General features: G+C 39.3%; 1 protein-coding gene across 1 annotated transcript; it reads left to right on the top strand.

Moving 5' to 3' along the window:
- Nucleotides 1–8,090: 8,090 nt before the first annotated feature.
- Nucleotides 8,091–26,275, top strand: Tnfaip6 (TNF alpha induced protein 6). Its single transcript, XM_051184708.1, has 6 exons — nucleotides 8,091–8,304; nucleotides 13,461–13,598; nucleotides 17,380–17,541; nucleotides 19,760–19,988; nucleotides 22,860–22,900; nucleotides 25,924–26,275. Exons 1-6 carry the CDS (start codon nucleotides 8,211–8,213, stop codon nucleotides 26,085–26,087), a joined length of 828 nt encoding a protein of 275 aa, XP_051040665.1. The 5' UTR covers nucleotides 8,091–8,210; the 3' UTR covers nucleotides 26,088–26,275.
- Nucleotides 26,276–27,490: the final 1,215 nt, after the last annotated feature.

Below are 27,490 nucleotides of genomic sequence, written 5' to 3'. Positions count from 1 at the left end.
TATGTAGCATACTGCTGGATAGAAACTTCTCTCATTTGCAAAGAAATCATCTGTATGGAGCTAGCTATAGACATGCTTTCCAGCACTTTTCTTTCTGTTTTTAATAACCTTCAATTCTGCTAAAAATAAATAGTGTTCATTGATTGGTTGATTGATTGACGATTTTTGGTTTTTCGAAACAGGGTTTGCAGATGTAGTCCTGGCTGTCCTGGAACTTGCTCTGTAGACCAGACTGGCCTCAAACTCAGAGATCTGCCTGCCTCTGCCTCCTGAGTGTTGGAATTAAAGGTGTGAGCCACCTCTGCCCAGCTAAATAAGTATTTTAAGGGGCTGGGGAGATGGCACAGTGGTTAAGAGCTCTTGCTGTTCTTGCAGAGGACCAGCGTTCAATTCTCAGCACCCATATCAAGCAACTCACAACTGCCTGAAACTCCAGTTCCAGAGGGTCTGAAACCATCTGATCTCCTTGAATACCTACACATCTGTGGTCCACATAAAATTACATAGACAGATATGAATACAAATAAATAATAGTGAAATAAGTATTGGAGGAATAAAAGATACGCTTTTCAAGTGCCTTTCAAATGCCATCTTAAAAGTGATCCAGATTACCATCTGTGGTGTGCGGCTGCAGCGCAGATTTGTATGACCTGGTTTTGAAGCTATAATGATGAATCTCTATTCCTTAGAAGACCAGCTAATCCTTTCCCAGACCTACCTGCTTAATTACTCATTTCATTAGGAGTTTACAAAGTATAAATAATCTGTCTGGCCATGATATTTAATATCGCTATTGCCATGAGATTAAGTCAGTACCTTTATGCAATATATGTCAATCATAAACTTATTCAGTCACAACACAAATGGAATATATTTGTAACAAGGGTTCCCTGGAATAATTTTCTTTGTTCTGTCCCTCTACTTTTGTCCCTGCTTAATCCTTTTGCTAAGTAGCTCCACTTAAATGAAATCTTTAGAGACATGGAACCCAAGTAGAAGTGATGTCCCCAGGACACAGGCCCTTGAAATAGCCATCAGCCTACCTGTCTGCACCCTTCACCAGAGTTGGGAAGGAGCTCAGTTGGAGGAAGGCTTCTCTGGCTGGACAAATCCCTGTGTTCCAGGTCTAGCATGACATTACATAAAGCAGGTGTGATGGCCCATATCTGCAATCTCAACATTAGAGAAGTTAGAAACAAGAGGATCGGTTCAGGGTCATCCTTGCCTCCACAGCAAGTTCCAGATCATCCTGAGCAGCAGAAAGTCTCCAAAAACAAAACAAAATAAGGGAGAAAGAAACAGCAGGGGACTGGAGAGTTGGCTTATCAGTTAAGAGCATTCACTCTTCTTCCAGAGAGCACGAATTCTGTTTCCAGCACCTGTGTGGCAGCTTACAACCAGTCCCTAACACTAGTTCCAGAGAATCTACTGCTTTCTTCTGGTCTCATGGGCATGAATTTACATACAAGCAAGCAAAATGTCCAAACACATAAAATAGATATTTTTTAAGAAAGGAAGAAAAATCAACAAAAATTTAACCTGAAGTATTTCATAGCTTAATGCTAGATATTCATAATGCAGACAGAGCCAAGTGGTACAGGCCTTTAATCCCAGCACTTAGGAGGTAGTTAAGTCGATCAATATGTGTTTGATGTCAACCTTGTAGCATGATAAATAAAAGGCCCAGTGACTGGTGTTGGGTTTCAAACTTCAAACTGAAGGTCAGAATAGCAAAGTAGCTGGCCACTAGCTCTTAGTGCTACCTCAGGCTGAAAGGGCTGATCCTGCTGCCTCTTCTCAGCATGGCTGGAGAATGAATGCTCCTCTCTTCAGTGTGGCTGGAGAATGAATGCCTGAATACTGGAGTCTTGTTCCTGTTTTATATACCTTCTGTGGTCTTTGAAGGAGTTGAAGACAGATAGTTATGGTTATAGTTTCCCTTAGTTAGGATTAAAGATAAGTTACATAGACTTTAGACACACAAAGATAGGATGATAGATGATGGAATATTTTCTTCAAATCTTGCTAAATGTTAATGAACTAAATATGGTTAACTGTGATTCTTATTTGATAACTATTGTGTGGTATATTTTGCTTTGTTAAGGTTAAAACCCTTCTTTTTTATTTTAGATAGAAAAGAGGAGATGATGGGAGAAGTCATTCTGTAAATATGTTTCTCATACTGGTTAATGAATAAAGCACTGTGGGCCAATAGGAAAGCAAGATAAGCAGAACTAGGAGACAAGGAGGAAAGAGAAAGTAGTAAGGAGGAGTCAACATGGAGAGACTGGGGAGATGAGACACCTGCCCCATTCCCCGGTAAGATGAGACCACATGGAAATAAATAGTAGTGGGTTAATACTTAAGACAGAGCTAGCCGATAAGAAACAAGTAACTGGCCAACAGCATTATATCAAATACAGAGTCTCAGTGTGTGAGTTGGGGCTGGCGTGGCGGCGGGACAAGACCAGCAACAGGAGGAAAACCATACTCCTTCAGGGAAAGGAAGACAGAAGTTCTCAAAACATATCAGGTGATGGGATGGATGGATGACTCAGTGGTTAAGAACACTGGCTGCTCTTCCAGAGGGTTCTATTCCCAGCAGCCACACAGCAGCTCACAAATGTCTGTAACCCCAGTAAAAGGGGATATGATACCCTCTTCTGGCCTCTGTGGTCATTGTACAGACATGGTGTACAGACAGGCAAAATACTCAAACACAAAAAATATATTGAAAAAGAATATAAAACAGAAAGACTTATCAGGTGATACAGAGAGCTGTTGGGTTAAAAGAATGTACAAGGAGGAGCTCTGGTTAGTAACTGGAGAAACAAGCCACATGGTTGAGGATCTGTATATGGAAGGCAGCTGGAAACTCGGGCAGTTAGGAAATATCTCAATCACGCAGTGTCATTTTCTCACCTCTTCCTCTTCTTAAATTGACCATTTTAGTAAGATGTCAGTAAGGCACCACCCCACCTTTCCTTCAGCACTAACACTGACTCATTTCTTACAGGAATGGTAAATTATGCTGACAGTAAAGTAAGACCCCAAAGCCTGCAGTGGTGGCATACATCTTTAATTCCAGCATTCAGGAGGGAGAGGCAGGCAGATCTCTGGGAGTTCAATGTCAGCCTCATCTACATAGTGAGTTCCAGGACAGATAAGGCTATTCACCAAGAAACCCTGTCTTGAAAAACAAACAAAACAACAACAAAAACCAAAAAGAAAGGAAGGAAGGAAGGAAGAGAAAAAAAGGAAGGAAGGAAGATAGATCATGGGCTGGAGACATGGCTCAGAGGTTAGGAGAACCTTCCTGCTCTTGCAGAGAACCCAAGTTCTGTTTCCAGCACCCACACTTGGTAACTCACAATCACTTATAACTCCAGATCCACAGGAATGTGATGATGTCTCTCTCTGGCCACTGGGAACACCTGCACACAAGTGTTCGTACCTATACACAGAAAATTAAAAATTCTTTAATGTAATTTATAATATATTAAATAATTTTAAAAATGATTCAATAGCTTCCCAAATTTTGCCCATCAGTTAACAGCCAAGCTCTAAAAATGGGAGCCCTATGAGAAACATTTCAGATCCAAATGATAAGCACGCATGACATTCCACCCCTCAGTAATGACTGCCAACTTGTTCAGGGTCAGGCAATAGGATGAAACATAAACCAGAACAATAGGAAATCCTTGAAGAAGTGAAATGTTGGATAATTGTATCTCCCAAAGCTTTTGGACAGCAAGTACAGAACTATGAACAACACTGAACAGAATAATGTGCTTTCAAGATTATGGGGAAACAGATGTTTGAAAGCGATCTAAAGCAGATATTGGACTTCTCATAGTTTCATGGTATGCCATTAGTAACTGACAAACTTCCCATTTCTCAGACTCATATGCAGCGATGCTGTACTCATGATCAGATTTGGTAGGACTGCATAATTATTTCTGGCCAATGTAATACTTATTTCATCTCAGAATGAAGAATAAATTATTAGTAATCCAGAATACCTTGTCCTTCTGTCACGGCAGGAAACATCTGAGATAGTGGATGTTCTGTTTCCTTGGAGCTAGATCCCTTGGATGTGATAGTCCCAAAGACTGCCATATATCATGTCATTTAAAATAACATGAACTATAAACCTTTATTGTAGCCGGCCATTGGTGGAACACCAGCTTTAGTCCCAGCACTCAGGAGGCAGAGGCAGGCAGACTTCTGTGAAAAAAAAGAAAAAGAAAGAAACCTTTGTTATTTTAAGTCATCGAGACTTAGAGGTCTTTCTCTCCTCTCTCTGTTTCTTTCTCTTTCTGTCTTTTTTTTTTCCCAAGACAGGATGACTTAGGGTTTCTATTGCTGTGAAAAGACACCATGACCACAGCAACTCTCATAAAGGAAAACATTTAACCGGGGCTGGCTTACAGTTTCAGAGGTTCAGTCCATTATCATCATGGCAGGAAGCATGGCAGCATGCAGACAGACATAGTGCTGGAGAAGAAGCTAGAGGTTCTTTCATCTGAATCAGCAGGCAGCAGGAAGTGAACTGGTTTGAGCTTCTGAGACCTCAAAGCCTACCCCCTAGTTACACACCTCCAACAAGTCCAGACCTATAAGTGCCACTCCCTATGAGCCAAATATTAAAATACATGAGTCTATGGGCCATTACTGTTAAAACCCCACACAAGGTTTCACTGCATAGCCCTGGCTGTCCTGGAACTCACTATGTGGATTAGACTGGTCTTGAACTCAGAGATCTGCCTGCCTCTGCCTCCTGAGTGCTAGAACTTTTGTTTTTTGTTTGTTTTGTTTTTGCCTTTTTAAAGTCATGGTCTCATGTGGCCTAGACTGGTCTTAAACTTGCTACATAGCCAAAAAAAACCTTGAGCTTTGAGACTCCAATCTCTACTTCCCAAGTAAAGAGGGACACAGTTGTCAAATACTGTTCAGAGGTAAAAGAGGTTATTGTTCTATAGGCGAGCACTAACATGTCCTACTTCAATGGAATTTTTATATGCAAAGAATGCAGATGGACAAGGGGGTTGTTGTGTGAAAGTTAACCTGGTAGCTAAGCACAGAATGCTCAAGACACCCTGCCCAGCTGAGACTGACCATGTGAAAAAAATATTCAAAATATCTCCTTCTTCGATGGATGTCTGGATTCTGCCTTAGCACGACAATTGTTATTATTATTGTTGTTGTTGTTATTATTATTATTATCACCTCTGGATTTTTACAAGAATGACATTATTAGGGCCAATGCACCAGCTCAGGAGATCTTGAGTGCTTGCTCTATGATCCTCCCCAATTTAGATGTGTAGTGCTCTTCTAGGCCTTTAAGTATCCAGTAACTACATGGGCTTATGAGAGTTGGACTCATAGAAAAGAAGCCTTGTTGGGTTTGGCCCCATCCATGGAAAGTGAAGGACTTGACTGGTGAAGTCTCCTGGCCTTGAGAGTACCTTTTGCAATTCTGTTTTCTCTTAGCTACCCAAAAGGCATATATGAGTAGTATGTCCTGGGAACTGGGTATTTCTTAGGTAGTTTTCATATTAAGTCCATTGGCAACACTCTTTCTCAGCTCCCCAACTATCCACCTACAGCTTTTCCATATATAACATTATTCATCATTTCTTACACAGTGGAATTGAATACACTCTCAAAACCACAGCCCACACCCTTAGCCTTGTTTGCTTGCTTGGGACAGAGTCTAGCTGCATTGCTCATGCTTGCCTTGAACTTGGGATCTCTCTTCCTCTTGCCTTGTCTTCCAAATACTGGGATTCTATCACACCAGACTTAGTCATTGTTTCCTATTTCTTTACCGACAAAAGAGGGACAAGGTTGTCAAATACTGTTCAGAAGTAAGAAAATATTTGTATTCTGTGTGGCTGTTATGAGAGAAAGAAAGCCTCTGCTTTCAATTGGGTTAATCCACCAGTGAAATGCATGAAATTTTCATGTTAAAACAACTTTACTGCTCACACCCCGCTCTCCTTGGAGCATCTTTGAAAGTCGGATAGACAGAGAGGGCTTGTATTGCTAGCTACTTGCAGATGCTTTCCTGGGAGGAATTTTGAAAAGTGGGGAGGTGAGATATTTGAGAGGGATGAGAAATGGCATGACCAGAGAAAGTGACAGTACAAAGTGGGAAGGCTGTGACACCCTGCTGCAGTGCAGAAGTCAGGCTGGATTTGCTTCCCAAGCCACAAACTAAAAATACTCATGTAATTTCACATTCCAGAGACAACTACCTACTCATCCAATTTTCATGGGCCTTGTCTTTGTTCTCCATAGCCTTTCTTACATGGGCACCAAATTCAAACTCTATCTAATTGGTGAACTTTTTCTTCATCTCTCACTTTCTATGGCACAATGTCCAAATTTTCAAATTTGATAACTACAGGTATAGAGTCCAGTCTATACCCCATAGACACCCTTTGGAAACATAAACTTGTTCATTAAAAAGAAGTCTCCAGGCTCAGTGTGGTGACGTATGCCTTTAATCAGGAGACAGAAGGAGACCTGGCCCACTGCTGCTCTTGCAGAGGACCCAGGTTCAGTTCTCAGCACCCACATGGTGGCTCACAACTGTTATTCAAGTTCCAGGGAATCTGATGTTCTCTGTGACATGTACATAGTGTACATAGTGCAAAGTCATACATGAGGCAAAATGCCCACATGTATAAAATTTTTTTAAAAAATTTAAAAATAGAGAAGCTAATTAAGAAAGAATGACCAACAAGAGTAAAAAACAAAAGCTACATGAAGTATCTATCAACCAACAGCAGGAAATGCCTTTTTAAGGATAACTGCAGTGAGAATGTGACTAGATGTGTCACCTGCATTTTTATTCAGAGAAGAGTTTGAGAAGCTGGAAGGCACAGTGACTGTCCCAGATCATTTCATCCAAGTTAAATTGATCTTGGAAAGTTGGGCCAACTTTTGTTAACTTTATCATCATCTGCCTGTTATCAGAATCTTTGTCTGGTTTCCTCATTCTGCTGGTCCTTGTGAACACTGTACCCTCAAATGCACTCAGTGCACTCCCCCCTCCCTCCCTCCCTCCTGCCTCCCTCCTTCTCTTGTTTTTAGAGTCTCACTAAATTGGCCAGGGTGACAGGCATGCGAACAGGTTGAGTGGGTAGGTGCATAGACATCTCTGTTGAGTGGGTTGGTACATATGCATCTTTGGAAGGAGAAGTTTTGTAGTTTAAGTGTGCTGAGATTACAACCATTTGCCATCCAGCCTTGCTGATCCTTATCAGAAAGCCTCTTGCTATATGGTAATCTTACAAGCTTTAGGGATCCCAGAGTCGGGCTTAGATAGTTATCCATCAATGGCTTTCTAGACAGTTCAGGATGCCAGGTCTCCTCCCAGGACCAGAAATATGACTCAGGTTTTATTCTTCTGACCAGTAATGAAGCGTTCCAGCCTATTGCCTGGCAGGCTGTAGACTATAAGGGGGGGGAGGGGTTTGGGGGAGACTATAAATTCCTCCAAGCCTGCTAATGTCTACTTAAAATACTCCTTGTTACAGTATGGTATTCCAAGACTACCTGAATGTCCTAAGACTCTCTGAAATTTGACTCTTTTTTTTTTCTCAAAGCTGAGGAGGGGAAGGGAGAGAGAGAATGTTCTTCCTTGCTGGATTTGCTAACTAGCCTACATCCGCTTTTGTTTTAAATTTTCTACACAGACTTACTTGGCAAGGTTTAGGGAAAGCTATGGGATAATATCACATCAAGTTAAAGATTAATGTTAAACCACAAACTCCAAAGTTAACAGTGCAAACAAGGACCTTTAGGAGTTCTCAGCGAATTCCTGCTGGAGCTTGATTTTCTTTAATGGCTTCTGAATCTGCACCAAAAGACACAAACTTCCTAATAGAAAAGTGTTGGTGACTGGCACAATAAACGAACTTGCTTCTGAAAGTGAATTTAAAATGTGGATGCTCATCCCGCGCCCTCCGCTCTGGTTGCCAATGCAAATGAGTCAGAGGGCTTCTTGCTTCAGACACTGAACTAATTGTGTAACTAACTGTGCAACGGAAAGTGCCATTGGAGAGTAGATGCTGACCTCACAGCCGAAAAAAACTATTTAAAAGATGTGGAAACCAGATGTTTCAGCCACATTCCAGCCGCTACTCTGAGAATTTCTCTTGGGCAGCCCTGACACTGTAAACGGCTCTGCAACTGAAGCTATGGTCGTTCTCATTTGCTTGTGCTTCTTGCTGTGGGAAGAGGTTCACGGATGGGGATTCAAGAATGGAATCTTTCATAACTCCATATGGCTTGGTAAGAAACTCCACTCTCGAGCTTCTTGTTGGGGATATCAGATCCTTTGACATCACAGAGAACTGAATTGAAGGAGTAAAATTTTCTAGCTTGGTCAAGGTTGATGTTTTCACAGAAAATTCTTTAAAAAGAGAGATAATGACTGACATGCCATTAAACAAAGGAAGTTTGCTTTTTAAACTTAAGGCTATCATTTTACACAATGCATTGTTCGACTGAAAACAGGGGTTAAGATGTGTCATTGTGGAAATATATTTTAAGATTTTCAAAGTAGACATGGTAGCTCACTAGTGGGCATTTCTATATGAAACAAAGCAACCAGTACAATAGGATTTGGTTTATTATTGTTGTTATTATTGTTGTTATTATTATTATTATTATTATTATTATTATTATTATTATTATTCAAACTGCGTTCACAGTAATGAGTTCAGGTAAGATGGGAGATGCAGAACTTCTACAGTACCTCTAAACTCCATGTACTCTGAGCTATAGCATACATCTTAATTTTTCTAACCATCTGTCAACATTTTAACAAAACTAGAATGTAATACAGGGGAAAAATTTTTTAAATGCTTTGTACTTTTAATGTGTTCCTCAGGCTTTGTTTTTTTTTTTTTTTTTTTTTTTTTTTTTGTCATGTAAGTATTTTCCTAGACCTTTGGTGGTTAAGTGAGGAAAGTTCTTTCTGTTGTCTTGTTAAATGTAAGGGATGTCTTAGGCTAAACACTAAAGAATAACAATAGACCAATACATGACTATTAACACAGAAATGAACATTAACCCATTGTTGCATTCAAAGCAATACTAGAATCCATATGATTCAGTTGATTTTGCATAGAGAAAAAATTTATCCTTTGATTGCTTGGCAGGGGATCATTTTATTCTTGCCCAGAATAAAGAAATAAAGAGAGAGCAACATTAACCTAGATCTTGGTTTTATGCTTGTTAGGAAACACATGGTTGTAGACTCTGTTCCCCTTTCAGTGGGGTTCACTTTGGAAATAACTGTAAACATGAGGACTTCATTAAAAAGCTGGATCTGAAGGCACAGCCTTGCCGCCTCTTTTTCCAGCTCAAGCCAGTAACTACTTGCAGTGTGACTGTTTAGTCAAGATGGGCTCTGAAATTAATGTAGTGCACACAGTCCAACTGAGGAAATATACACACATTTGTCAGAAATGGGGAAACACCATGAAGCTAGGAAGAATTAAAATCATATGGGGATAGTTTGAAATGCTATCAAATTCTCCTGGGATTGAGTAATTTGAAGTCATTGTTTTTATAATGAATGTGTATGCTACAAAAATGTAAACATGGATAGAAAATGGTTCTGCCCCAACAGTGGAGAGAAGCAAGCCAAACCTTGGTTAAGGGCAGAGGTCAGGACTTTGAGACCCTGTCAAATGCTTCGATCTGGAACAAATGACTGATCAGTCAGCCCAGCACAAATTGTTTACAGTTGGTTGGGTCAATTTAATATTAGTGCCTATATAGGAAAAAAAGAGAATTAGATCTGGTAGCATCTGTGAAGAACAGGACATCTGAACTCTGTGACTTCTAATTTCCTAACGGCAACTTAACAAGAAAGGAACTGACAGACAAGAGATGCCAGTCAGTTAACCTGGATCTTGAACATTAAAAGCACAGATAACAATCATTTTCAGTCTTTGTACTGAATCTGCCAAAGACAGACAATTTGCATACCATGAGTGGGGTGCATCATCAGTCATCATTCCCATTTACTAGATGAGAAAACTGAGGCCCAAGTAGGTGATGTCTACAAGCTTACCTAAGTCCTCCCAGGAGAACAGGCAGATAGATACTAGAGTCTACAGTCTACTGTTGTCATTTGCCAAAAGGAGAAAAAAAATTGAGTTTTTTAAATAAAGTGGCAGAGTAGAAAACTAACAAAATATCATTTCATTAGATGTATGCATCTTTTAAAAGTTAGAGTTTCGTTGTACTAGGCGTCATCTTAATAGCTTAAATTTCTAAACCCAGAAATATAAGTAACAAATAATAATTTAAAATAATAATGGTCTTGATTTTGTATTTCCTATATGTGGGGGCTAAGGCAGGAAGATTGGAAGTTCCAGGGTAGCCTGAGATACATAGCAAATATTTGCCTCAAAATTAAATAAATAAATAAATAAAGTGGACAAATATATACTCAGACTGCTGTGTTTATAATCTTCCCTAGGCAGTATCAAGTGTATGGGTGCATGCCTTTAATCCCAGCACTGAAGAAGCAGGCAGATCCCTGTGAGTTTGAGGCCAACCTGATCTACATAGTGAGTTTCAGGCCAGCCAGATCTAAAAAAATGACATGTCTCAAAAAACAAACAAAGAATCCAAAAGTACTTCATGTAGAATTGTTTCTGAGAAAGAAGTTCTGTAATCCCCAAGACTCAAGATGCTGAAGAAGGACAGAGACTACAAGGAAGGCATAGGCTACATAGTGAGACTGATCATCAATTATTCCATTAACTTCCTTAGTCAACTACGTACATCAAGAATTCTCAGTGTGTTTGCTCATAAGGTAGAAATGGAATAGAAATATTTAACAAACTAAAAATATGGCACATGAAGTTTGTTGTTTCAGTTATAGTAATCTTATCACCCAGACGTATGCCATCAGTTTCCAATAGTTTTTTTTTTTTTAATTTCCTTTTATTAGCGGTAAGAAAATTTGAAATTATTTTCTAAAACTCTTTGTTAATCTCTCCCCAGAAGTGTATTTCACAACTGAAGTAAAATATTAAGGAAACCAGTTTGAGGAACAGTTGGCATACATTAAAGTAAATTGTACAATTTTTTTCTAATTTTATTTTCAATAATATTATTTTATTATTTTATGTGAGTTGGTGTTTTGCCTGCATGCATGTCTGTATGAGGGCACCAGATGCCCTGGAACTGGACACAGACAGTTGTGAGTTGCCATGTGGGTGCTTGGGATTCAACCCAGGTCCTCTGGAAGAGCAGCTAATGAGCCATCTCTCCAGTCCCAACAACAATATTTATAATAAATTAATTAAGCATGTGTCTTTTTCCTCTACCAAAAGGTATAGTGACTAAGCTAAAGATACTTAGTTCAGTGTGGTGGTACATATTTTAATTTTCACACATAAACGGCTGATACAGGAGAATTACAAGTTCTAGGCCAACCTGGACTATATACCAAGACCCTATGTAAAAAAACAAAAACCAAACAAACAAAACAGGGCTGAAGAGATGGCTTAGTGGTTAAGAGCAGTGGTTGTTCTTTTTGAGGATGAGGATTTGATTCCTAAGACTCACCTGGCAGTTCAGTCCCAAGGGATTCAATGCCCTCTTTCTGGACTCCTCAAACACTAGGCACACATGTGGTGCACAAACATACATGCAGAAAAAAACACATGTACACATAAATTTTTTAAAAAATTTAAACTGGTAAATATATGTTAGTTGCCCACTCGTTCATGTCTAAGTTCTTTGAGGTGACAGGGCTTGATCCCCAACACCTAGAAAAATTTATCAAACTACATGCTTAAAAGAATAAAACTGCAAATTAATTAGTGTATTGAGGTTTTGTCACATGAACGACACCAAAGTAACAGGTCATTTACAAAGCAAAAATCATCTCCACTGGTAATAATCTGATGTTGCTAGTATTTTCTGGTCCCTAAGTGTGGGCTATAAGCTCAGTTGGTAGAGTGCTTGCCTAGCATACAAAAAACAAAAACAAAACCCTGGTTGAATTCCCAAGTGCCATGAGTTACATGCCTGTAAACCCAGCACTCAGAGGTTAGAATTTAAAGGTAAGATTATAATTAAAGGTCTTCCTCAGCTGCATATTAGAGGTCAGCCTGGGCCACATGAGACTTTGCATCAAAATAGAAAAAAAAAAAAAGTCAAATTGACTGTTGTCTTCTCTAAGTGATGGGCCTTTGCTGTATATTTTGTTAGAATGGGATCTTTGGAGTCTAGGAAAATATGAAACATAACCTGCATAATTTCCCATCAAACTGTGACAGCACCAATTTTAGTTTGGAGAAGACAAAAAAGAGTTGAATCAGGACATGTTTCTGGATGTATGTCTTGCTGTATGCTGAGGCGTCCAAGAATTCACTGGGAACATCTCCACAGTGACTGACTTGACAAATCAGTACACAAATGCTCAATAGTGATCTAGACAACTGGGTGGTACTGCTAGCACTATTGGAGATAAACTTGTGACTATTGTCCTGGGAACCTCTTCACATTGTTTCTATGGAGACATCACTGCAGTCCCCAAACAATTCATTGAAACAGTGACCTACTGGAAGACTGGGTATGTGTGTCTTGCCATCTCCTAAGATATATTGGGGACAACCTGTGAACAAACAAATCAGGAAAAACGATTAGAGAAGCGCCAATTTTTTTCTCTGCTGAGTTCAAATCTCTATTCTTTACTGCTCAACTTGCTTGCTGAGTATTCCATCAGATTTCCTCACTGTTTTGAAGTTCTTTACTAAATTCTCAATTATAACGTCTTCATCATCCCTCAAATGGACTTGTCTGCCTGACTGTGAGCTTCCATAGTGAAGTCATTTACACTGGTTTATTTTGCCTTCTAAACCTCCTTCCTTCACCTACTTTCCTTCATCTGTTTCCTTCATCTACATTTCCACGCTTTTAAGACTTAAAACCAGGGGCTGGAGAGATGGCTTAACAGTTAAGAGCACTGGCTGCTCTTCCAGAGGACCTGAGTTCAATTCTCAGCACCCACATGGCAGCTCACAACTATCTATAACTCCAGTTCCAGGGCATCTAACACCTCCACACCAATGCACATGAAATAAATTTAAATAAAAAGACTTAAAGCCAAAAGAATACCAAAACTTGATTACTTGTGGTTAGTCTGGAAATGTAATGTATTAAAAAAACTTTATTTCATGATATCAGAAGCAATCTAAATGCCAGTCTTTATATGTCCTCTGTTCCCCCTAAAATTCCCCCTTATTCTTTTTCTCCCTGAAGCTTTCTAACAATAAAAACTTAACTACCATAGCAGCCGACCTAGAAATTTCTTTGGCAAGAACATGTATCTGATGTAATCTTCCTGCTGAAGTAAAATTTCCTTTGTTCTACAAGAATGGATAACAGTGTATTGATGCCATTTTGTAAATTCACAGAACAAGCAGCGGGCGTGTACCACCGAGAAGCTCGGGCTGGCAAATACAAGCTCACCTATGCAGAAGCCAAGACTGTCTGTGAATTTGAAGGTGGCCGCCTCGCCACCTACAAGCAACTAGAAGCTGCCAGAAAAATCGGTAACTAATTTAATAACATTTTTCTTCTTATTCACCCTTGGTCGGGGGTTTCCACCTCTCCTATAACCCTTGTTAAGACTTTTCTCTGGAGCTGTTTGGGATTGCTCTCTATGTTGTAAGAACATCCTTGCTTTCTGGGGATTCCTTCATTCCTTTTGCCTAGGGTCAGAAGCTCCTAGTAACAGCAACTCATGGGGGGTTGAGTAGCATCCAGTAAAATAAAAGTCATGGCAGAGATACAGTGAGTTTGAGTAAGGAGCTGACATGATACTACCCATCAGAATGAGCTTGGTGAGGAGAGCCTCCAGTCAACACCAGGGTCTGTAGGGAGACATGAACTGTGAGGGAACAGCAAGGAAAAATAGAACATCATGCCTGAGGGTTCTTTGAGGGAAGATAGTGGGGGGGGGGTCTTCCCTTAAAAGACCTGGAGAGAGCTTCAAGTGAGAGGGTAGGTGAGATAGGCACCCTGTATATACAGCTTGACAGGGATCTCCATGGAAAAGGCCTTCTAATCCCCAGAACAAAGGGAGGTTTCAGTCTTTTCTAGATTTCCCAGGGGACTCAGGAAGCTCCACTCTTTCAATTTAGCCTGATTTGGTCCATGTGACTCCTGATACAGCAGTGAGTCAAGTACTAGACAGGGCTGCAAACTTAACTTTGCAGCTGTGAAGGGGAGTTCCTACAAGGCCACAGCACAGCATGGCTCCTCAATTCTCTGTCCCCAAGATTTCTAGAAGACGACAGGATGGAGGATAGAGGGTCTGTGATCTAAAAATAAGCAGCAAAGAAAAATAAAGACCCCCCCTACCTTGTTCTTACTGAAAAAATTAATGTTACTGTAATTGGTATTCACTTCAAATATTGTTTGATCTATCTATCTTGACTGAATGTTGATTTCCTCAACTATTAAATTATGCAGTTTTCCAAATATTTACTTAGTAGGGGTCTCTGTGACCACCACAGCCCTTAGAGTAACAGTCTGAGGAATTAGAGAAGGTAGTTATTTCGGTTCAACGTGACTCAGTAGCTGGTGTTAGTTCAAACCTTAGAAGTCTGACCCTGAATAGTTTATTCTAGGCATATTTAAATGCAGCACAACTGGTGATACTTAACCCATGTACACAATAAAGCTTAAGATCCAATGACATGGAAACTCTCTAAAGTACATATGACATCTTCCATAAAAATGGGTCTATAGATTGACTACATGTGACAACTTCCATAAAGTTATTATGGTCTATAGATTGACAAGAGTCACAGAAAGGGTCTAGAGAAGGATCCACTGTGGTCTCAGCCACATAGATAGCACCAAGGTCACCAGGCTATTAACCACTTCCATTCCCAGACTTCCTGACAGAAAGCAGGTTGTACATCTTTCTCTCTTTGAAGAAACAACCCTGTGTGTTTGACATTCTTGGTTCCCCTAGTATTTATCTGTGAGCGCAAGGACCTCCATAACTTCTACAGTAGTAGAAATATTATAATTTAAGGAAATTTTCTCTTAGTTTTTTGTATTCAATAGAAGAGTACCACCATATAGCTCAGGCTGGCCTCAAACTTGTAATCTTCCTGTCATGCCCAGGCGTTTGTAAAAGTGTTTTGACAGGAAGAGAATATATCTGTACTGCTGTACTATAGGATTAAAAACTGTGAGGCTGTGGTGGCATACAGCTTTAATCCCAGCACTCAGGACGTAGAGGCAGGAGGATCAAGAGTTCGAGGTCAACTTGGTCTACAAAATGAGTTTCAGGACAGCCAGGGCTACACAGAGAAGCCATGTCTTAAAAAAAAAAAAAACAAAACAAAAAACCTGTAATCCTAGTAGCCCTTCAGAGGTGAAGGCAGGAGAATCAGGTGTTCAAAGCCAATAAGCTTTATTGTATACACAGGTTAATTACCACCAGTTTTGCTGTGATTAAAATTTCCCTACAATGGTGAAAGGAAAAAAAAAAAAAAAGACCAGCCAGCAATTAACTGCTGCTGTTATTTGGGTGTGTTTGGTCAGTTGTTTGATTTTTTTTGTTTGTTGTTTTTGTGAATTTTGTTTTTATTTGCTTTGAGATGGGATCCCACATAACACACATTGGTCTCAGAGGCTGATAGTTATCCCTTCTATCTCTGCCTCCAAAGTGCTGAGATTAAACATGTGTACCATTAAGCCTGGCCGATACTATTTGCTTCTTTTACAGGAAAACTGGCTATACTCTCCCTCGAGTCTCCCCTTCAGAATTCCTTTCCTTATAGGTAAATGTCTGGCAAAGCCCATGCTATTATTACACTTTGTCCAAGACAAACACATAGATGTTAAATTATCCCACAGCATCAGTAAGGGATTGTTTCCAAGATCATCATTGACAACCAAAATCCAAGGATTCTCAAGTCCTGTGGCTCAAACCCAGGGCCAGACTCTGCTGCACAGACTCAGGCATGCCACCACCAGCCTACACCCATATCTCCTTTTTGTTTTAGTTGCTTGCTTACTTGGTTTTTATTTGAAACAAACTCTTCCTGATCTGAAAGCTGTTATCCTCCTGAGGCTGAGACATGAATACCCTATATACTTTAAATCAGAGATTATTTTGATACCTACCATAATGTAAGTACTGTATAAAGATAGTGCTGAGGGCTGGAGAGATGGATGGCTCAGAGGTTAAGAGCACTGGCTGCTCTTCCAGAGGACTGAGGTTCACTTCCCAGCACCCACATGGCAGCTCACAACTGTCTGTTTCAGGGGATCTGACACCAATAAAATGATGCTAAATAAGTTTTTTTTTAAGGTAGTTCTGAAGAAATAAGGACAAGAATAATGTTTGTACATGTTTAAATGTACCCTCTTTTCTGGCAGGGATTGAATTTAGGGCATCATGCATGTGAAGTAAGTGTTCTACCACTGAACCAAAGCATCTCAGATACAGATCTGTAAGGAAGCAATTTTAATTGCCCTTTGGTTAAACTCACAGATGAATGGCTACGGGTTTTTAATCAAATGCACACCCAGTTTCCTCAGACAACTGCTCAATAATCTGAAATCAGATGATTCTCATACTCACCATGAAACTGAATCCTTGTCTACCTGCATTTTTTTTCTTTTTTTCAAATAGGCCCACTAGCTAGTAAAAGTCAGAATTCAAATTTTACGGCCAGGCATGGTGGGGCTGCATGCCTGTAATCCTACAGCATTTTAGAGGCAAAGGCAGGAACATCAGATGTTCAGGGTCAGCCTTAGCTAAATAGTTAAAGGCCAGCCTGGGGTATATGAGATTATGTCTTAAGAAAAAAGGTAAAGGTAAGTGGGACATGGTGGAGCATGACTTTAATCCAAGCACCCTGGAAGCAGAAGCAGGGGGATCTCTGTGAGTTCAAGGGCAGCCTGGTCTACAAAGTGAGTTCCAGGACAGCCAAGCTTGTTGCACAGAGAAGAAGTCCTGTCTTTAAAAAAAAAAAAAAAAAAAAAAAAAAAAATATATATATATATATATATATATATATATATATGATTTATTTGTATTCAAACTTTGTTTTGGTTTGGTGTTGTGTTTTGTTTGCAGCACTAGGGATTTAACTTAAGGCCCAATGCTTGGTCTCACTATGTAGCCTAGTCTGGCCTTGAACTGATCCTTCTGCTCAGTCTCCAGAGCTATAATCACAGGGGTTTTCCCTTTCTATACAAAGAGCATTTGGTCACTTGAGAAACTTATAGTAGGAAGTGGTTGCCTCCTCCTACTGAGTTGTAGACTTTTTTTTTGGGTGAATCCATAAGGTTCTCTGCCTCTTTCAGGATTTCATGTCTGTGCTGCTGGATGGATGGCCAAGGGAAGAGTTGGATATCCCATAGTGAAACCTGGGCCCAACTGTGGATTTGGGAAAACTGGTATTATTGACTACGGAATCCGGCTCAACAGGAGTGAGAGATGGGATGCCTATTGCTACAACCCACATGGTTTGTTCTGTATTTGCAAAAGTAGTTATACAAACAACAACAGCAAAGCAGTTACCTAACAAGAGATTACTACAAGGAAACAGCTTTTCCTTCTAAAAATGAGTGAATGTGGTGATGATGATGATAAAATTATATGTACCATTCAAAGGTCCTTCTTTGCTGTTTAGGGCACTGAATTGTGTTCCATCATTCATATTCTCACTAAAGGAGAAGTATTCTTTGTTCATGCTCTTGGAGAAAAGAACAGACTCTTCTTTTCAGACCTGTTCTCCCAGACAACACAACAAAGTGTTATTAATTATGTTACAGAGCCTTTCTGGCATTCACTAACACACTGCTGTGATGCAGTTTTAGATCTACCTTATGTGGAATGCCATATCACAGTAGGAAGTAGGAGAGTGATAGCAACATGCTAGGCTCCTGTCACAGCACTGTTTAATGTGTCTCTGAGCAACATACAGTGGATTCCAAGTTGAAAGAATTTTGCTTAGAGCTGGATACTACACACATTCAAAACAAGCACATGCATTTATCACAGGACTGTAACCAACAAATCACTTAGGTTCCTTGGTTTGTTTGTTTGGTTATTGTTTTTGTTACTGCTGTTGCTGTTTTGGGAGTTTTGTTTGTGTTTCCCTGACTGTCCCGGAACTCACAGTGTAGATCAGCACTCACAGTGTAGATCAGCCCTACTGCCTCTGGAATGCTGGGATTAAAGGTGTGTGCCACCACACCCAGTAATAGGTTAGTTTTTAGCTTCCACATTCTATCACCCCTAAACAGTTAACTCACAGAGAATTTAAAATGACGTAGGCTCCTCCATAGTTTTCTCTCTAGGTCATGTTGCAAATCATCAATCCTGACTTTCTTTGGGTTTAGTTTTTTCTTTTTATTTGTTTTTCTTAACACACTGCAGTCTTAACATACTGCAGTACAAGAAACAAATGACAAAAACAAACAAAACCTGCTGCCAAATCCTGAATTCTAGTGTTCTAGAGCATACCAATTTGGGGCTGGAGTGTCTCTTAGCAGTATGACCTGTGCTTAGCTCAAGCTAGAATTGACTTGAAGCCTCAGTATCCAAAAGTGCAAGGGAAAACCAGATGTGGCATAGCACACCAATAATCCCAATACAAGAGGCAGATGTAGGGAGAACTGTCACAAATTCAAGGTTTAACTAATCTACCTTGGCAAGTTCAAAACCAGTCTGGGACCCTGTCTCAAAAAGAGAGAAAGAGGAGACATAGATTACAAATTATTTTAATTAGATTAAGTGACATTTTTATTTCAAGACAGGTTTCTATGTGTAGCCCTGGCTGTCCTAGAACTCACTCTGTAGACCAAGCTGACCTTGAACTCAGAGAGATCATCCTGCCTCTGTCTTGGGATTAAAGGTGTGCATCACCACTCAGCTAAAGTGACTTTTATAAAAAGATCTTGCAGCCTTTCCTTGGTGGTGCACACCTTTAGTCCCAGCACTCGGGAGGCAGAGGCAGGCAGATCTCTGTGAGTTTGAGGACAGCCTAGTCTACAGAGCAAATGCCAGGGCAGGTTCCAAAGCAATACAGAGAAACCCTGTCTCGAAAAAACAAACAAAAAAGATCTTGCAAAAATAAATTACAGGCCACAGTCTGGCAACTACAGGATAAAATCCGTCTCACCTTGCTGAGACTGTTGGTAACATGAATAAGTATTTGGCAAAATACACCAAAGTATATATAAAAGTCTTGTACATTTTATGCCTTAAAAAAAAAAATCAAAGCAGGGAGGGAGGGAGAGGGAACTGGGATCGACATGTAAAATAAAAAATAAATAAATTAATTTTAAAAAATCAAAGCAAGGAAAAATGTAAACAAAAATACAAATGTTATTTTCACATTTTAAAATTCACAAGCAGTCCATGTTCAAATTTTAGAAAATTTAGGCACTGGGCCTACCGGATGGCTCAAGGTGTAAAGAACCTTGTCACCAAGCCTAGTGACCTGAATTCAGCCATCACTGTGAATACTGGCAGAAAAAGACTGAATCCAGAAGGTGGAATCTGGAAGGTGGTATACACATACACACACACACACATTAAATTTTTTAAGTTTAAAGAAAATTTAGAAATTACTATTAGCTATAAGCATACATAATATACTGCAGATAATATATGTCTGCAGTATTTTATATAAAAATAATAAATAATGTCTAAGTAAACTTTCTTTTCCTATTTCAGCAAAGGAGTGTGGCGGTGTCTTTACAGATCCAAAGAGAATTTTTAAGTCTCCAGGCTTCCCAAATGAGTATGACGACAACCAGGTCTGCTACTGGCATATTCGGCTCAAGTACGGTCAGCGAATTCACCTGAGCTTTTTGGACTTTGACCTTGAACATGACCCAGGTTGCCTGGCTGACTATGTAGAAATATATGACAGCTATGATGATGTCCATGGCTTCGTAGGAAGGTGAGTGATGCTTCTTACACAGGATCATATTTCTTTGGTTTTCTCTCCCCAGTTCCTATGTATGATATTGTTGATACTTGGAATTTCTACTCTCTCCAACAGTAAGTGATGCTTTTTCCTCTTCCTCTTCTTCCTTCCAAACCTTCCTTCCTCTTCTCCTCTTCCTCTTTTCTTCCTTCTTCTTCTTCTTTTTTTTTTTTTTTTTTTTTTTTGTTTGTTTTTTTTTTTTTGTTTTTTTTTTTTTTTGTTTTTCGAGACAGTGTTTCTCTGTGTAGCCCTGGTTGTCCTGGAACTCCCTCTGTAGACCAGGCTGGCCTCTAACTCACATAGATCCACCTGCCTCTGCCTCCCAAGTGCTGGGATTAAAGGTATGCACCACCACCTCCCAGCTCTTCTGTTCTTTATCAGGGGAGCTGGGATTGCAGGCTGGTCTTGAACTCATTTTGCAGTTCAGACAGGCCTTGAGTTCCTGATCTTCCTATCTCCACCTCCAAAGTGCTGGGATTACAGGCATATTTATCACCTCTGGCTTCCATATAATTTACCAACAAATACTTTACTTAATTGGCTGTACCTATACTAATAACAAAAGGCAATGAAGCTGCCTTTGAGTGTTGACTTGTAAAACCTCATTGTCTAGTCAAAACCTCACATGACTAAAGACACAGAAAATGAATTTTCCGTTAAAATGTTCAAGTTTTGTTTTGCTTCAGTTTGGTTTTTCAAGACAGGGTTTCTTTGTGTATGTAGCCCTGGCTATCCTGGACTAGGCCAGGCTGGCCTGGAACTCACAGAGATTCTGCCTGCTGAATGCTGGAATTAAAGACGTGGACCACCATTGCCTGGAAAATGTCCCGTGTTAATCCTGATAGAGAATCAGTTACAGCATTTTGGGGCTGAATTTGAAATAAGCTTTATTAAAATAATAAATACTGACCAAGATGAACTTTGGTCAGCACCACTCCAGGAAATACCCCAGCTGAGGGGCCCCTAGACATGTGTTATGGAACTTTTGTGGACAAAACTCATATGCCACACTACTGTCCCTTGAGGCTTTGTCATTTTCCAAGAACTACAATTTCCAGCATCCCATGGAATTACCTAGTCCTTGTAAATGTGGAGCTTAAAACTACAACTTCAAGCATTCCATGAAATTACCTGGTCCTTGGGCAGGTAGGCCTTATAGGGTAATTTTGGGTCTTACACCTGCTCCAATATCTTCATATAGTTTAAGTTTTGAGTGTCTTACAAAATATTTCTAAATTGAGGTATGTAATCAGATGTTTTTTAATTCAAGTACCATTTAATAACTTGTATTACTGTTTATCAATGGATTATTGTTTATTAATGAATTACCAGTTTTCTACTGTACTGACAGGAACTTAGTAGAAGAACCTGAAAGTGGGGGCAGTTCAAAATGGCAGGCTCAGTTGTTTCACTTTGTCCAAGGTAGGGTCTCTATGGAGCCCAGGCTGACCAGGAGTTCACTGTGATGGTCCAGGTCGTCCTGAACCCTCAGTTCTTTCAACTGGGTTTGCAGTTGTGCACTAACACACTTAGCTTAGGCTCAATCCGTTTTTATGTTCTGATGGAATGTATAAATTAAAAACAATAAAAATGGAGATTTCTTGCATAAACCACGGGGATTTTTGACTGAAAGTATGCATGACAAGAAATGAAGGAGGCTGGGAGATGAGAACTTTTTGGACTAGGAAATGCAGCCAATTTCATTTTTCTAAAGTATTCCTAGTATTCATGAAGAGCTGAATTTGGTCCTTAGTACCCAGTATGCAGTTGAGCACATACACACAGACACACATAAAGTATCACTTGAGCCTAGAATTGGATGGTGTTTTAATTCTAAAATCACCAATGGACCTAAAGAAAATCATATAGTACATTTTCAGGTTTTTCTATAAGGTTTATTATTTATTGCATTTATATGTGTAATTTTCCATTATAGCATACTCATCCTTTCTCTGGAATCATTGTAGCTTTAGAAAGCCATATATATATATATATATATATATATATATATATATATTTCATAATTAAGAGAAAAAACAGACCATACCAATATAGTCTATATTTAGGTATTTCATACCTATACTTTCCTATATTTTAATTAGTTTATCCTATAGTTTATAAATAATACCATCAACTATATACCTCCACATCCTATCACTACCAAAATGCTGTGAGTAAAGGCTGGGAGGAACACAGTACCAGGCAAGTACTCTACCACTGATTGCCATACCTATTCCTTACAAAATTCACAGCATTAAGAAGAAACTAGTATTCATCGGGTGGTGGTAGCACATGCCTTTAGTCCCAGCACTTGGGAGGCAGAGGCAGGCTGATCTCCGTGAGTTCAAGCTCAGCCTGATCTACAAAATGAGACTAGGTGTTGTGGTGCACACTTTAAGTTCAATACTCAAGAGGCAAAGGCAGACAGATCTATGAGTTCAAGGCCAGTCTGGTTTACATAGTGAGTTCCAGGGTGTCGGGATTATGTGACCATGTCTCAGGGGGAAAAAAAAGATTGTGAGATTAATTAAAACTACATATTTCTTTCCATCTTTACAAATATGTGTTTAAAAAAAAAAAAAAAAAAGTTTATCCCAGCATTGGGAGGCAGGGGAAAGAAGTCCTTTGTGAGTTCTAGGCCAGCCCAGCCTTGTTTACATATCAAGTTTCAGGCCAGCCAGGGCTACATAGATGAGACCCTATCTCAAAAAACTTATTCTGTTGAGTAGAGAAAATTGAGCCACTATTGTAAGGAATAAAACATTTTGTTATAAATAAGAGCCACATTGGTAGTTGTGTGCTTCTTTTTTGTGTGAACTCTTGTTCCTAAAAACTCTCTTTCAGATACTGTGGTGATGAACTTCCAGAAGACATCATTAGCACAGGTAAGACCCAAATCTCAGCAAAACATTAAGTTGCTTTTTCATAGCGCCCTCAAAGTCATTATTATTCACCTTTAAAACTGAGAGAACTAAGACTAGTTCGTTAGTTTGTGACAATGCCAGTTTTTATTCTTAAGATTTTGGCCACCTTTGTGATCAAAATGGTGTGTGTGGACAGTTTCATTGGCAGGCATCAGCTTGAATCCACAGGTCCCTAAGAATTGCAGTTGGCATCCCCAGGGGTTTGCAGTGGTGATAAATGAGTGGGGACTGGCATTGAGCTCGATAGCAGAGTGCTCTTCTTGCACGTGCGATGGCCCTAGATTTGATTCCCAGCACAGCAAATAATAACAACAACAGTAATAATGGCAATAGCTGGAAATAATCATTGATAAAAGACTGAGTAGTTAAACACAGCATCAGAGTAAACAACTTCTTCATTGTGTCACACTTCTATCAGCAGCCATTGCATAAGAAAAGGGCAATGCTGGGCTACACAGAGATAAAAAGGTTTCTTGATTGGCAACCACAGGAAACTTTCAATATGCTAATTTATGTAGTGAATCTCAAAAGGCTAGCTATTACAGTCAATGCCTGCTAAATCACACAGGCATACACACCCAGAGCTATTTTGTATGCTCATGTTCTAAGAAGTAGTGCCCTTTAAAAATGTCCTTTAGTGACATAAATTGATCACAATAGGCAACAATACTCTTGAAATTATCCTGAACTGCCTTTTAAATTTTTTATTTTTTAGTGAAATGCTTTGTTTTCTCTGAAGTCTGTTTTCTTCCTTTTTCCAGCACCAGTTCTTGGTAATTCTGATAGGTTCTGTTTTCTCTCCAAGTCATAAAACTATCACAATGCTTTGCACCTAAGAACAGCTTCACTCTAGAGAGGGCAGACAGCGCTAAGTCTTTTTAAACTGCATCCACACCCTGCCTGCAGCACTCTCGGTTCTAAGGTGTAATTTTTACAAGCTGTGAAGCTCTCTACTCTTCTTGGACGATTACTGTTTAAACCTTATTAATGTGTTAGTGTTACACTCTTCCCAAGAAGGGAAACCCACTATAAACCTCTTATTTCTCTTATCTCAAGGACGAATTTTATGTTCTTTAGAGCTTTACAAGGTTTTTAAAGCTTTGGGGAGTAAAAACTCAAAAAAAAAAAAAAAACAAAAGAAAAACAAAACAAACAAACAAACAAAAACCCAACAGCAGGGCTGGGTGTGGAAGCAGAGGAAGGAGGATCACCCAGGAATTATTTAAATAATTTATTTACTTTTATTTTATTTGCATTGCAATATTTTATTTGCCTGCAGATATGTCCCTGTGAGGGTTAGAGGCAGATCTTAGAGTCAGAGACATTTGTTAGCTGGTATGTGGGTGTTGGGAATTGAACTGGGATCTTCTGAAGAGCAGTAAATGCTCTTAACCACTGAGGCATCTATCCAGCCCGGTAGAGTTGTTTTTTAATTGAATTATGGGTTGAGTATCTAAGTTATGAAAAGCTTCCTGGGCTCCCAAGATAGCTCAAAGATGAAGAACACTTGTTGCTCTTGCAGGAGTCCCAGGTTTGGATCCCACCATTCACGTGGTGGCTCGTAAGCAGCTGTAACTCCAATTCCAGAGGCTCTGATGCATTCGTATGGTACACATATACATACATGCAGACAAACACTTGTGCACATAAAGTGACTTAAGTAAATACAAAAATAAAATAAGAAAACTTTAAAAAGATAGCTCAGCAGGTAAAAGTGGGAGGAAAGAATCATCTCCGCAGATTTGTCCTCTGACTTCACATGTATCCCATGGCAAGTCCTCACACACACAGACAAGCATCAATAACACACCCATACTTATAATAATAATAATATAGTTTTATTAAATCTTTCCCCCTGAAATATTACTACATGTTACTTGGGCATTTTCTGGTCCATATGTTAAGGTACATTTTAAGTCCATTCTAAGAAGTAGGCATTTAAGTTTATTTCTTAGCTTTGTTTTCAAGACAGGATTTCTCTGTGGCTTTGAAGCCTGTCCTGGAACTAGCTCTTGTAGATAAGGCTGATCTCAAACTCACAGAGATCTGCCTGCCTCTACCTACCAAGTGCTAGGACTAAAAGCATGTGCCATCACCGCCTGGCAATTTCTTAGCTTGTTTTTTTTTTTTTTCTTCGTCTTCTTTTGTCTTATATTAGTTGATTAATTGGTTTTATTTTTTGAGACAGAGCCTTTCTCACTATGTATCCCTATCTGGCTTGGAAATCATTATGTAGACCAGGCTAAGCCTTGAACTCACAGACAACTGGTGGAGGCATGTGCCACCACACCCAGCCCTAAGTTTGCTTCTTAATAATGCAAGGCTTATTGCTCCCCACCAGTTATACTAAATAGTCATAAGTGGCCCATGCACACCTCATGAGCTCTAACTACTGTCACATTCGTATAGTTCTACGGATTAGTCCATAAGGAGAATTATTTTTCACCTTGTGGTGCTAAGAAATCCAGAGCCTCATCATGCTAGGTAATCACCCTATTTGAAAATTTTATTTATTATTTTATTTATTTATTTATTTTTTTATTTATTAATTTATTTTCATTTAATTTCGAAGGGCAGAACAGTGCAGGAGCATTGAGCCATGGATAATCTTCTGAAATAGAAAAGATATTTCCCCCATGATTAAAGGCCCAGAGTTAAACATGAAAGTCCTTCATCAGGCACAGGTGCCACAGGCCTTTAATCCAGCACTCAGGAGACAGAGGAAGGCCAATCACTGAGTTCTGAGGCCAGCCAGGTCTATGAGTTTCAGGACATCCAGGGTTCCACTGAGAATCTGCCTCAAACACCAAGTCCCTCACTAGCTCCACACTGAGTGTGACAAGCACAGACTATAAAATTTGAGAATCTACATCTGGACTCTGCAGTCTTATTCACCTCTTTTGTGAGATGATAAGTCATTGAATTGTTAGACAAAGCAAACTGAAGTAACTTCTTTGTTCCTATGTGTGCCTTCCCCCCCACAGGAAATGTCATGACCTTGAAGTTTCTGAGTGATGCATCTGTCACAGCTGGAGGTTTCCAGATTAAATACGTCACAGTGGATCCTGCATCCAAATACAACCAAACCAAAAATACAAGTACTACTGGAAATAAAAAATTCTTAGCTGGAAGATATAGCCATCTATAAACATTTTAAAAGAAATATTCAAAACATACAATATTTATGTTTGTAGCTTTTGGACCTCCTTTGTTCTCACTTTTGTATTTTATTATTAACATGTATTTATTATTTTTCCAAATGTGAAAGCAATATGTAAATGTAGGAAAAATTGGAAAAATACAGAAAACTTCAAATGGGTTAAAAAAAAAAAACTCATAATTCTACTCTGTAGAAATAACTGATGTCTAAGATTTTTCAGTAATTGTCTTCAATTTGTTTTTTTACTTGTAGTACATGTAAATATGTGATTATATATTTTGGCATTCTGCATTATGTATAGTTTTATAATTTAACATTTACTGCTTGAGTAATTCCTAAGATCACTGACTTTTCTACAAAATGAGACTTTGAGCAGCTGTAAATATCCCCTAGTATGATCGTTTCCTGCTTTATTTAAGCCAAATCTATATTAGGATTTTAGATTGTTTTCATAAATATTGCCGTAATAAATATCTTTGGACATAAATATCTTGCAGGTCTTTAATTTTATGGAGACATAGGCCTAGATGTAGAAATATGAATCAGAAGCTAATTAAAATAGAATCTTTCTTTTTTAAAGTTATTGAGTGGTGTGTGTGTGTGTGTATGTATGTATTCTTATACACCATGTGCATGCAGGAGCCTGTAGAAGTCAGAAGAGGATATCAGATAACCTGGAACTAGACTTACTGTTGTGAGCTGACATGTGGGTTCTAGGACCTGAACACAAGTCCTCTGGAAAAGCAACAAGTGTTCTTAACCACTGAGCCATCTCTCCAGGCCCAGAACTTTTCTTCTTTACATAGAAATAAACAAAGACACAACAGTGTAGTGTAGTTGATAATTTGACTTTTAGCTCTCTGGATTCCTTGAAGGGACAGACAAACACTGCAGTAAGTGTAAGGGTTCAGGCATTACGCTGGCCTGCCCCTATCACCTGGCAGAAAGCACTCAGACAGGAGCCTGGTCAGCCCAGGGTTCTATGGTTGCTTAGTCTGCATGCAGATACAAAGGACCCCTTTAAAAGAAAGACCCCCACCTCAAAAAAAAAAAAAAATAAAAGCAGCTGGGAGGTGGTGGTGGCGCACACCTTTAGTCCCAGCACTCGGGAGGCAGAGGCAGAGGCAGGTGGATCTCTGTGAGTTCGAGGCCAGCCTGGTCTATAGAGCTAGTTTCAGGACAGGCTCCAAAGCAATACAGAGAAACCCTGCCTCAAAAAGCCAAACAAACAAAAAAGAGTAACAAACAAATGATCACAGCTTGGGGGAAAAAATAAAATTATTAAATTCACTAATGAATATATGGAATTAGAAACAATCACTGTAAATGAAGTAACCCAAATACAGAAAGAGAGATTCCACACATTCTTTCTTACACGTATTAGCTTTATA

This window comes from Phodopus roborovskii, unplaced genomic scaffold, assembly GCF_943737965.1.
Source record: "Phodopus roborovskii unplaced genomic scaffold, PHOROB, whole genome shotgun sequence".
Classification (NCBI taxonomy): Eukaryota; Metazoa; Chordata; class Mammalia; order Rodentia; family Cricetidae; genus Phodopus; species Phodopus roborovskii.
The sequence above is the reverse complement of the archived record's forward strand: the minus strand, read 5'-3'. Positions and strand labels throughout refer to the sequence as shown.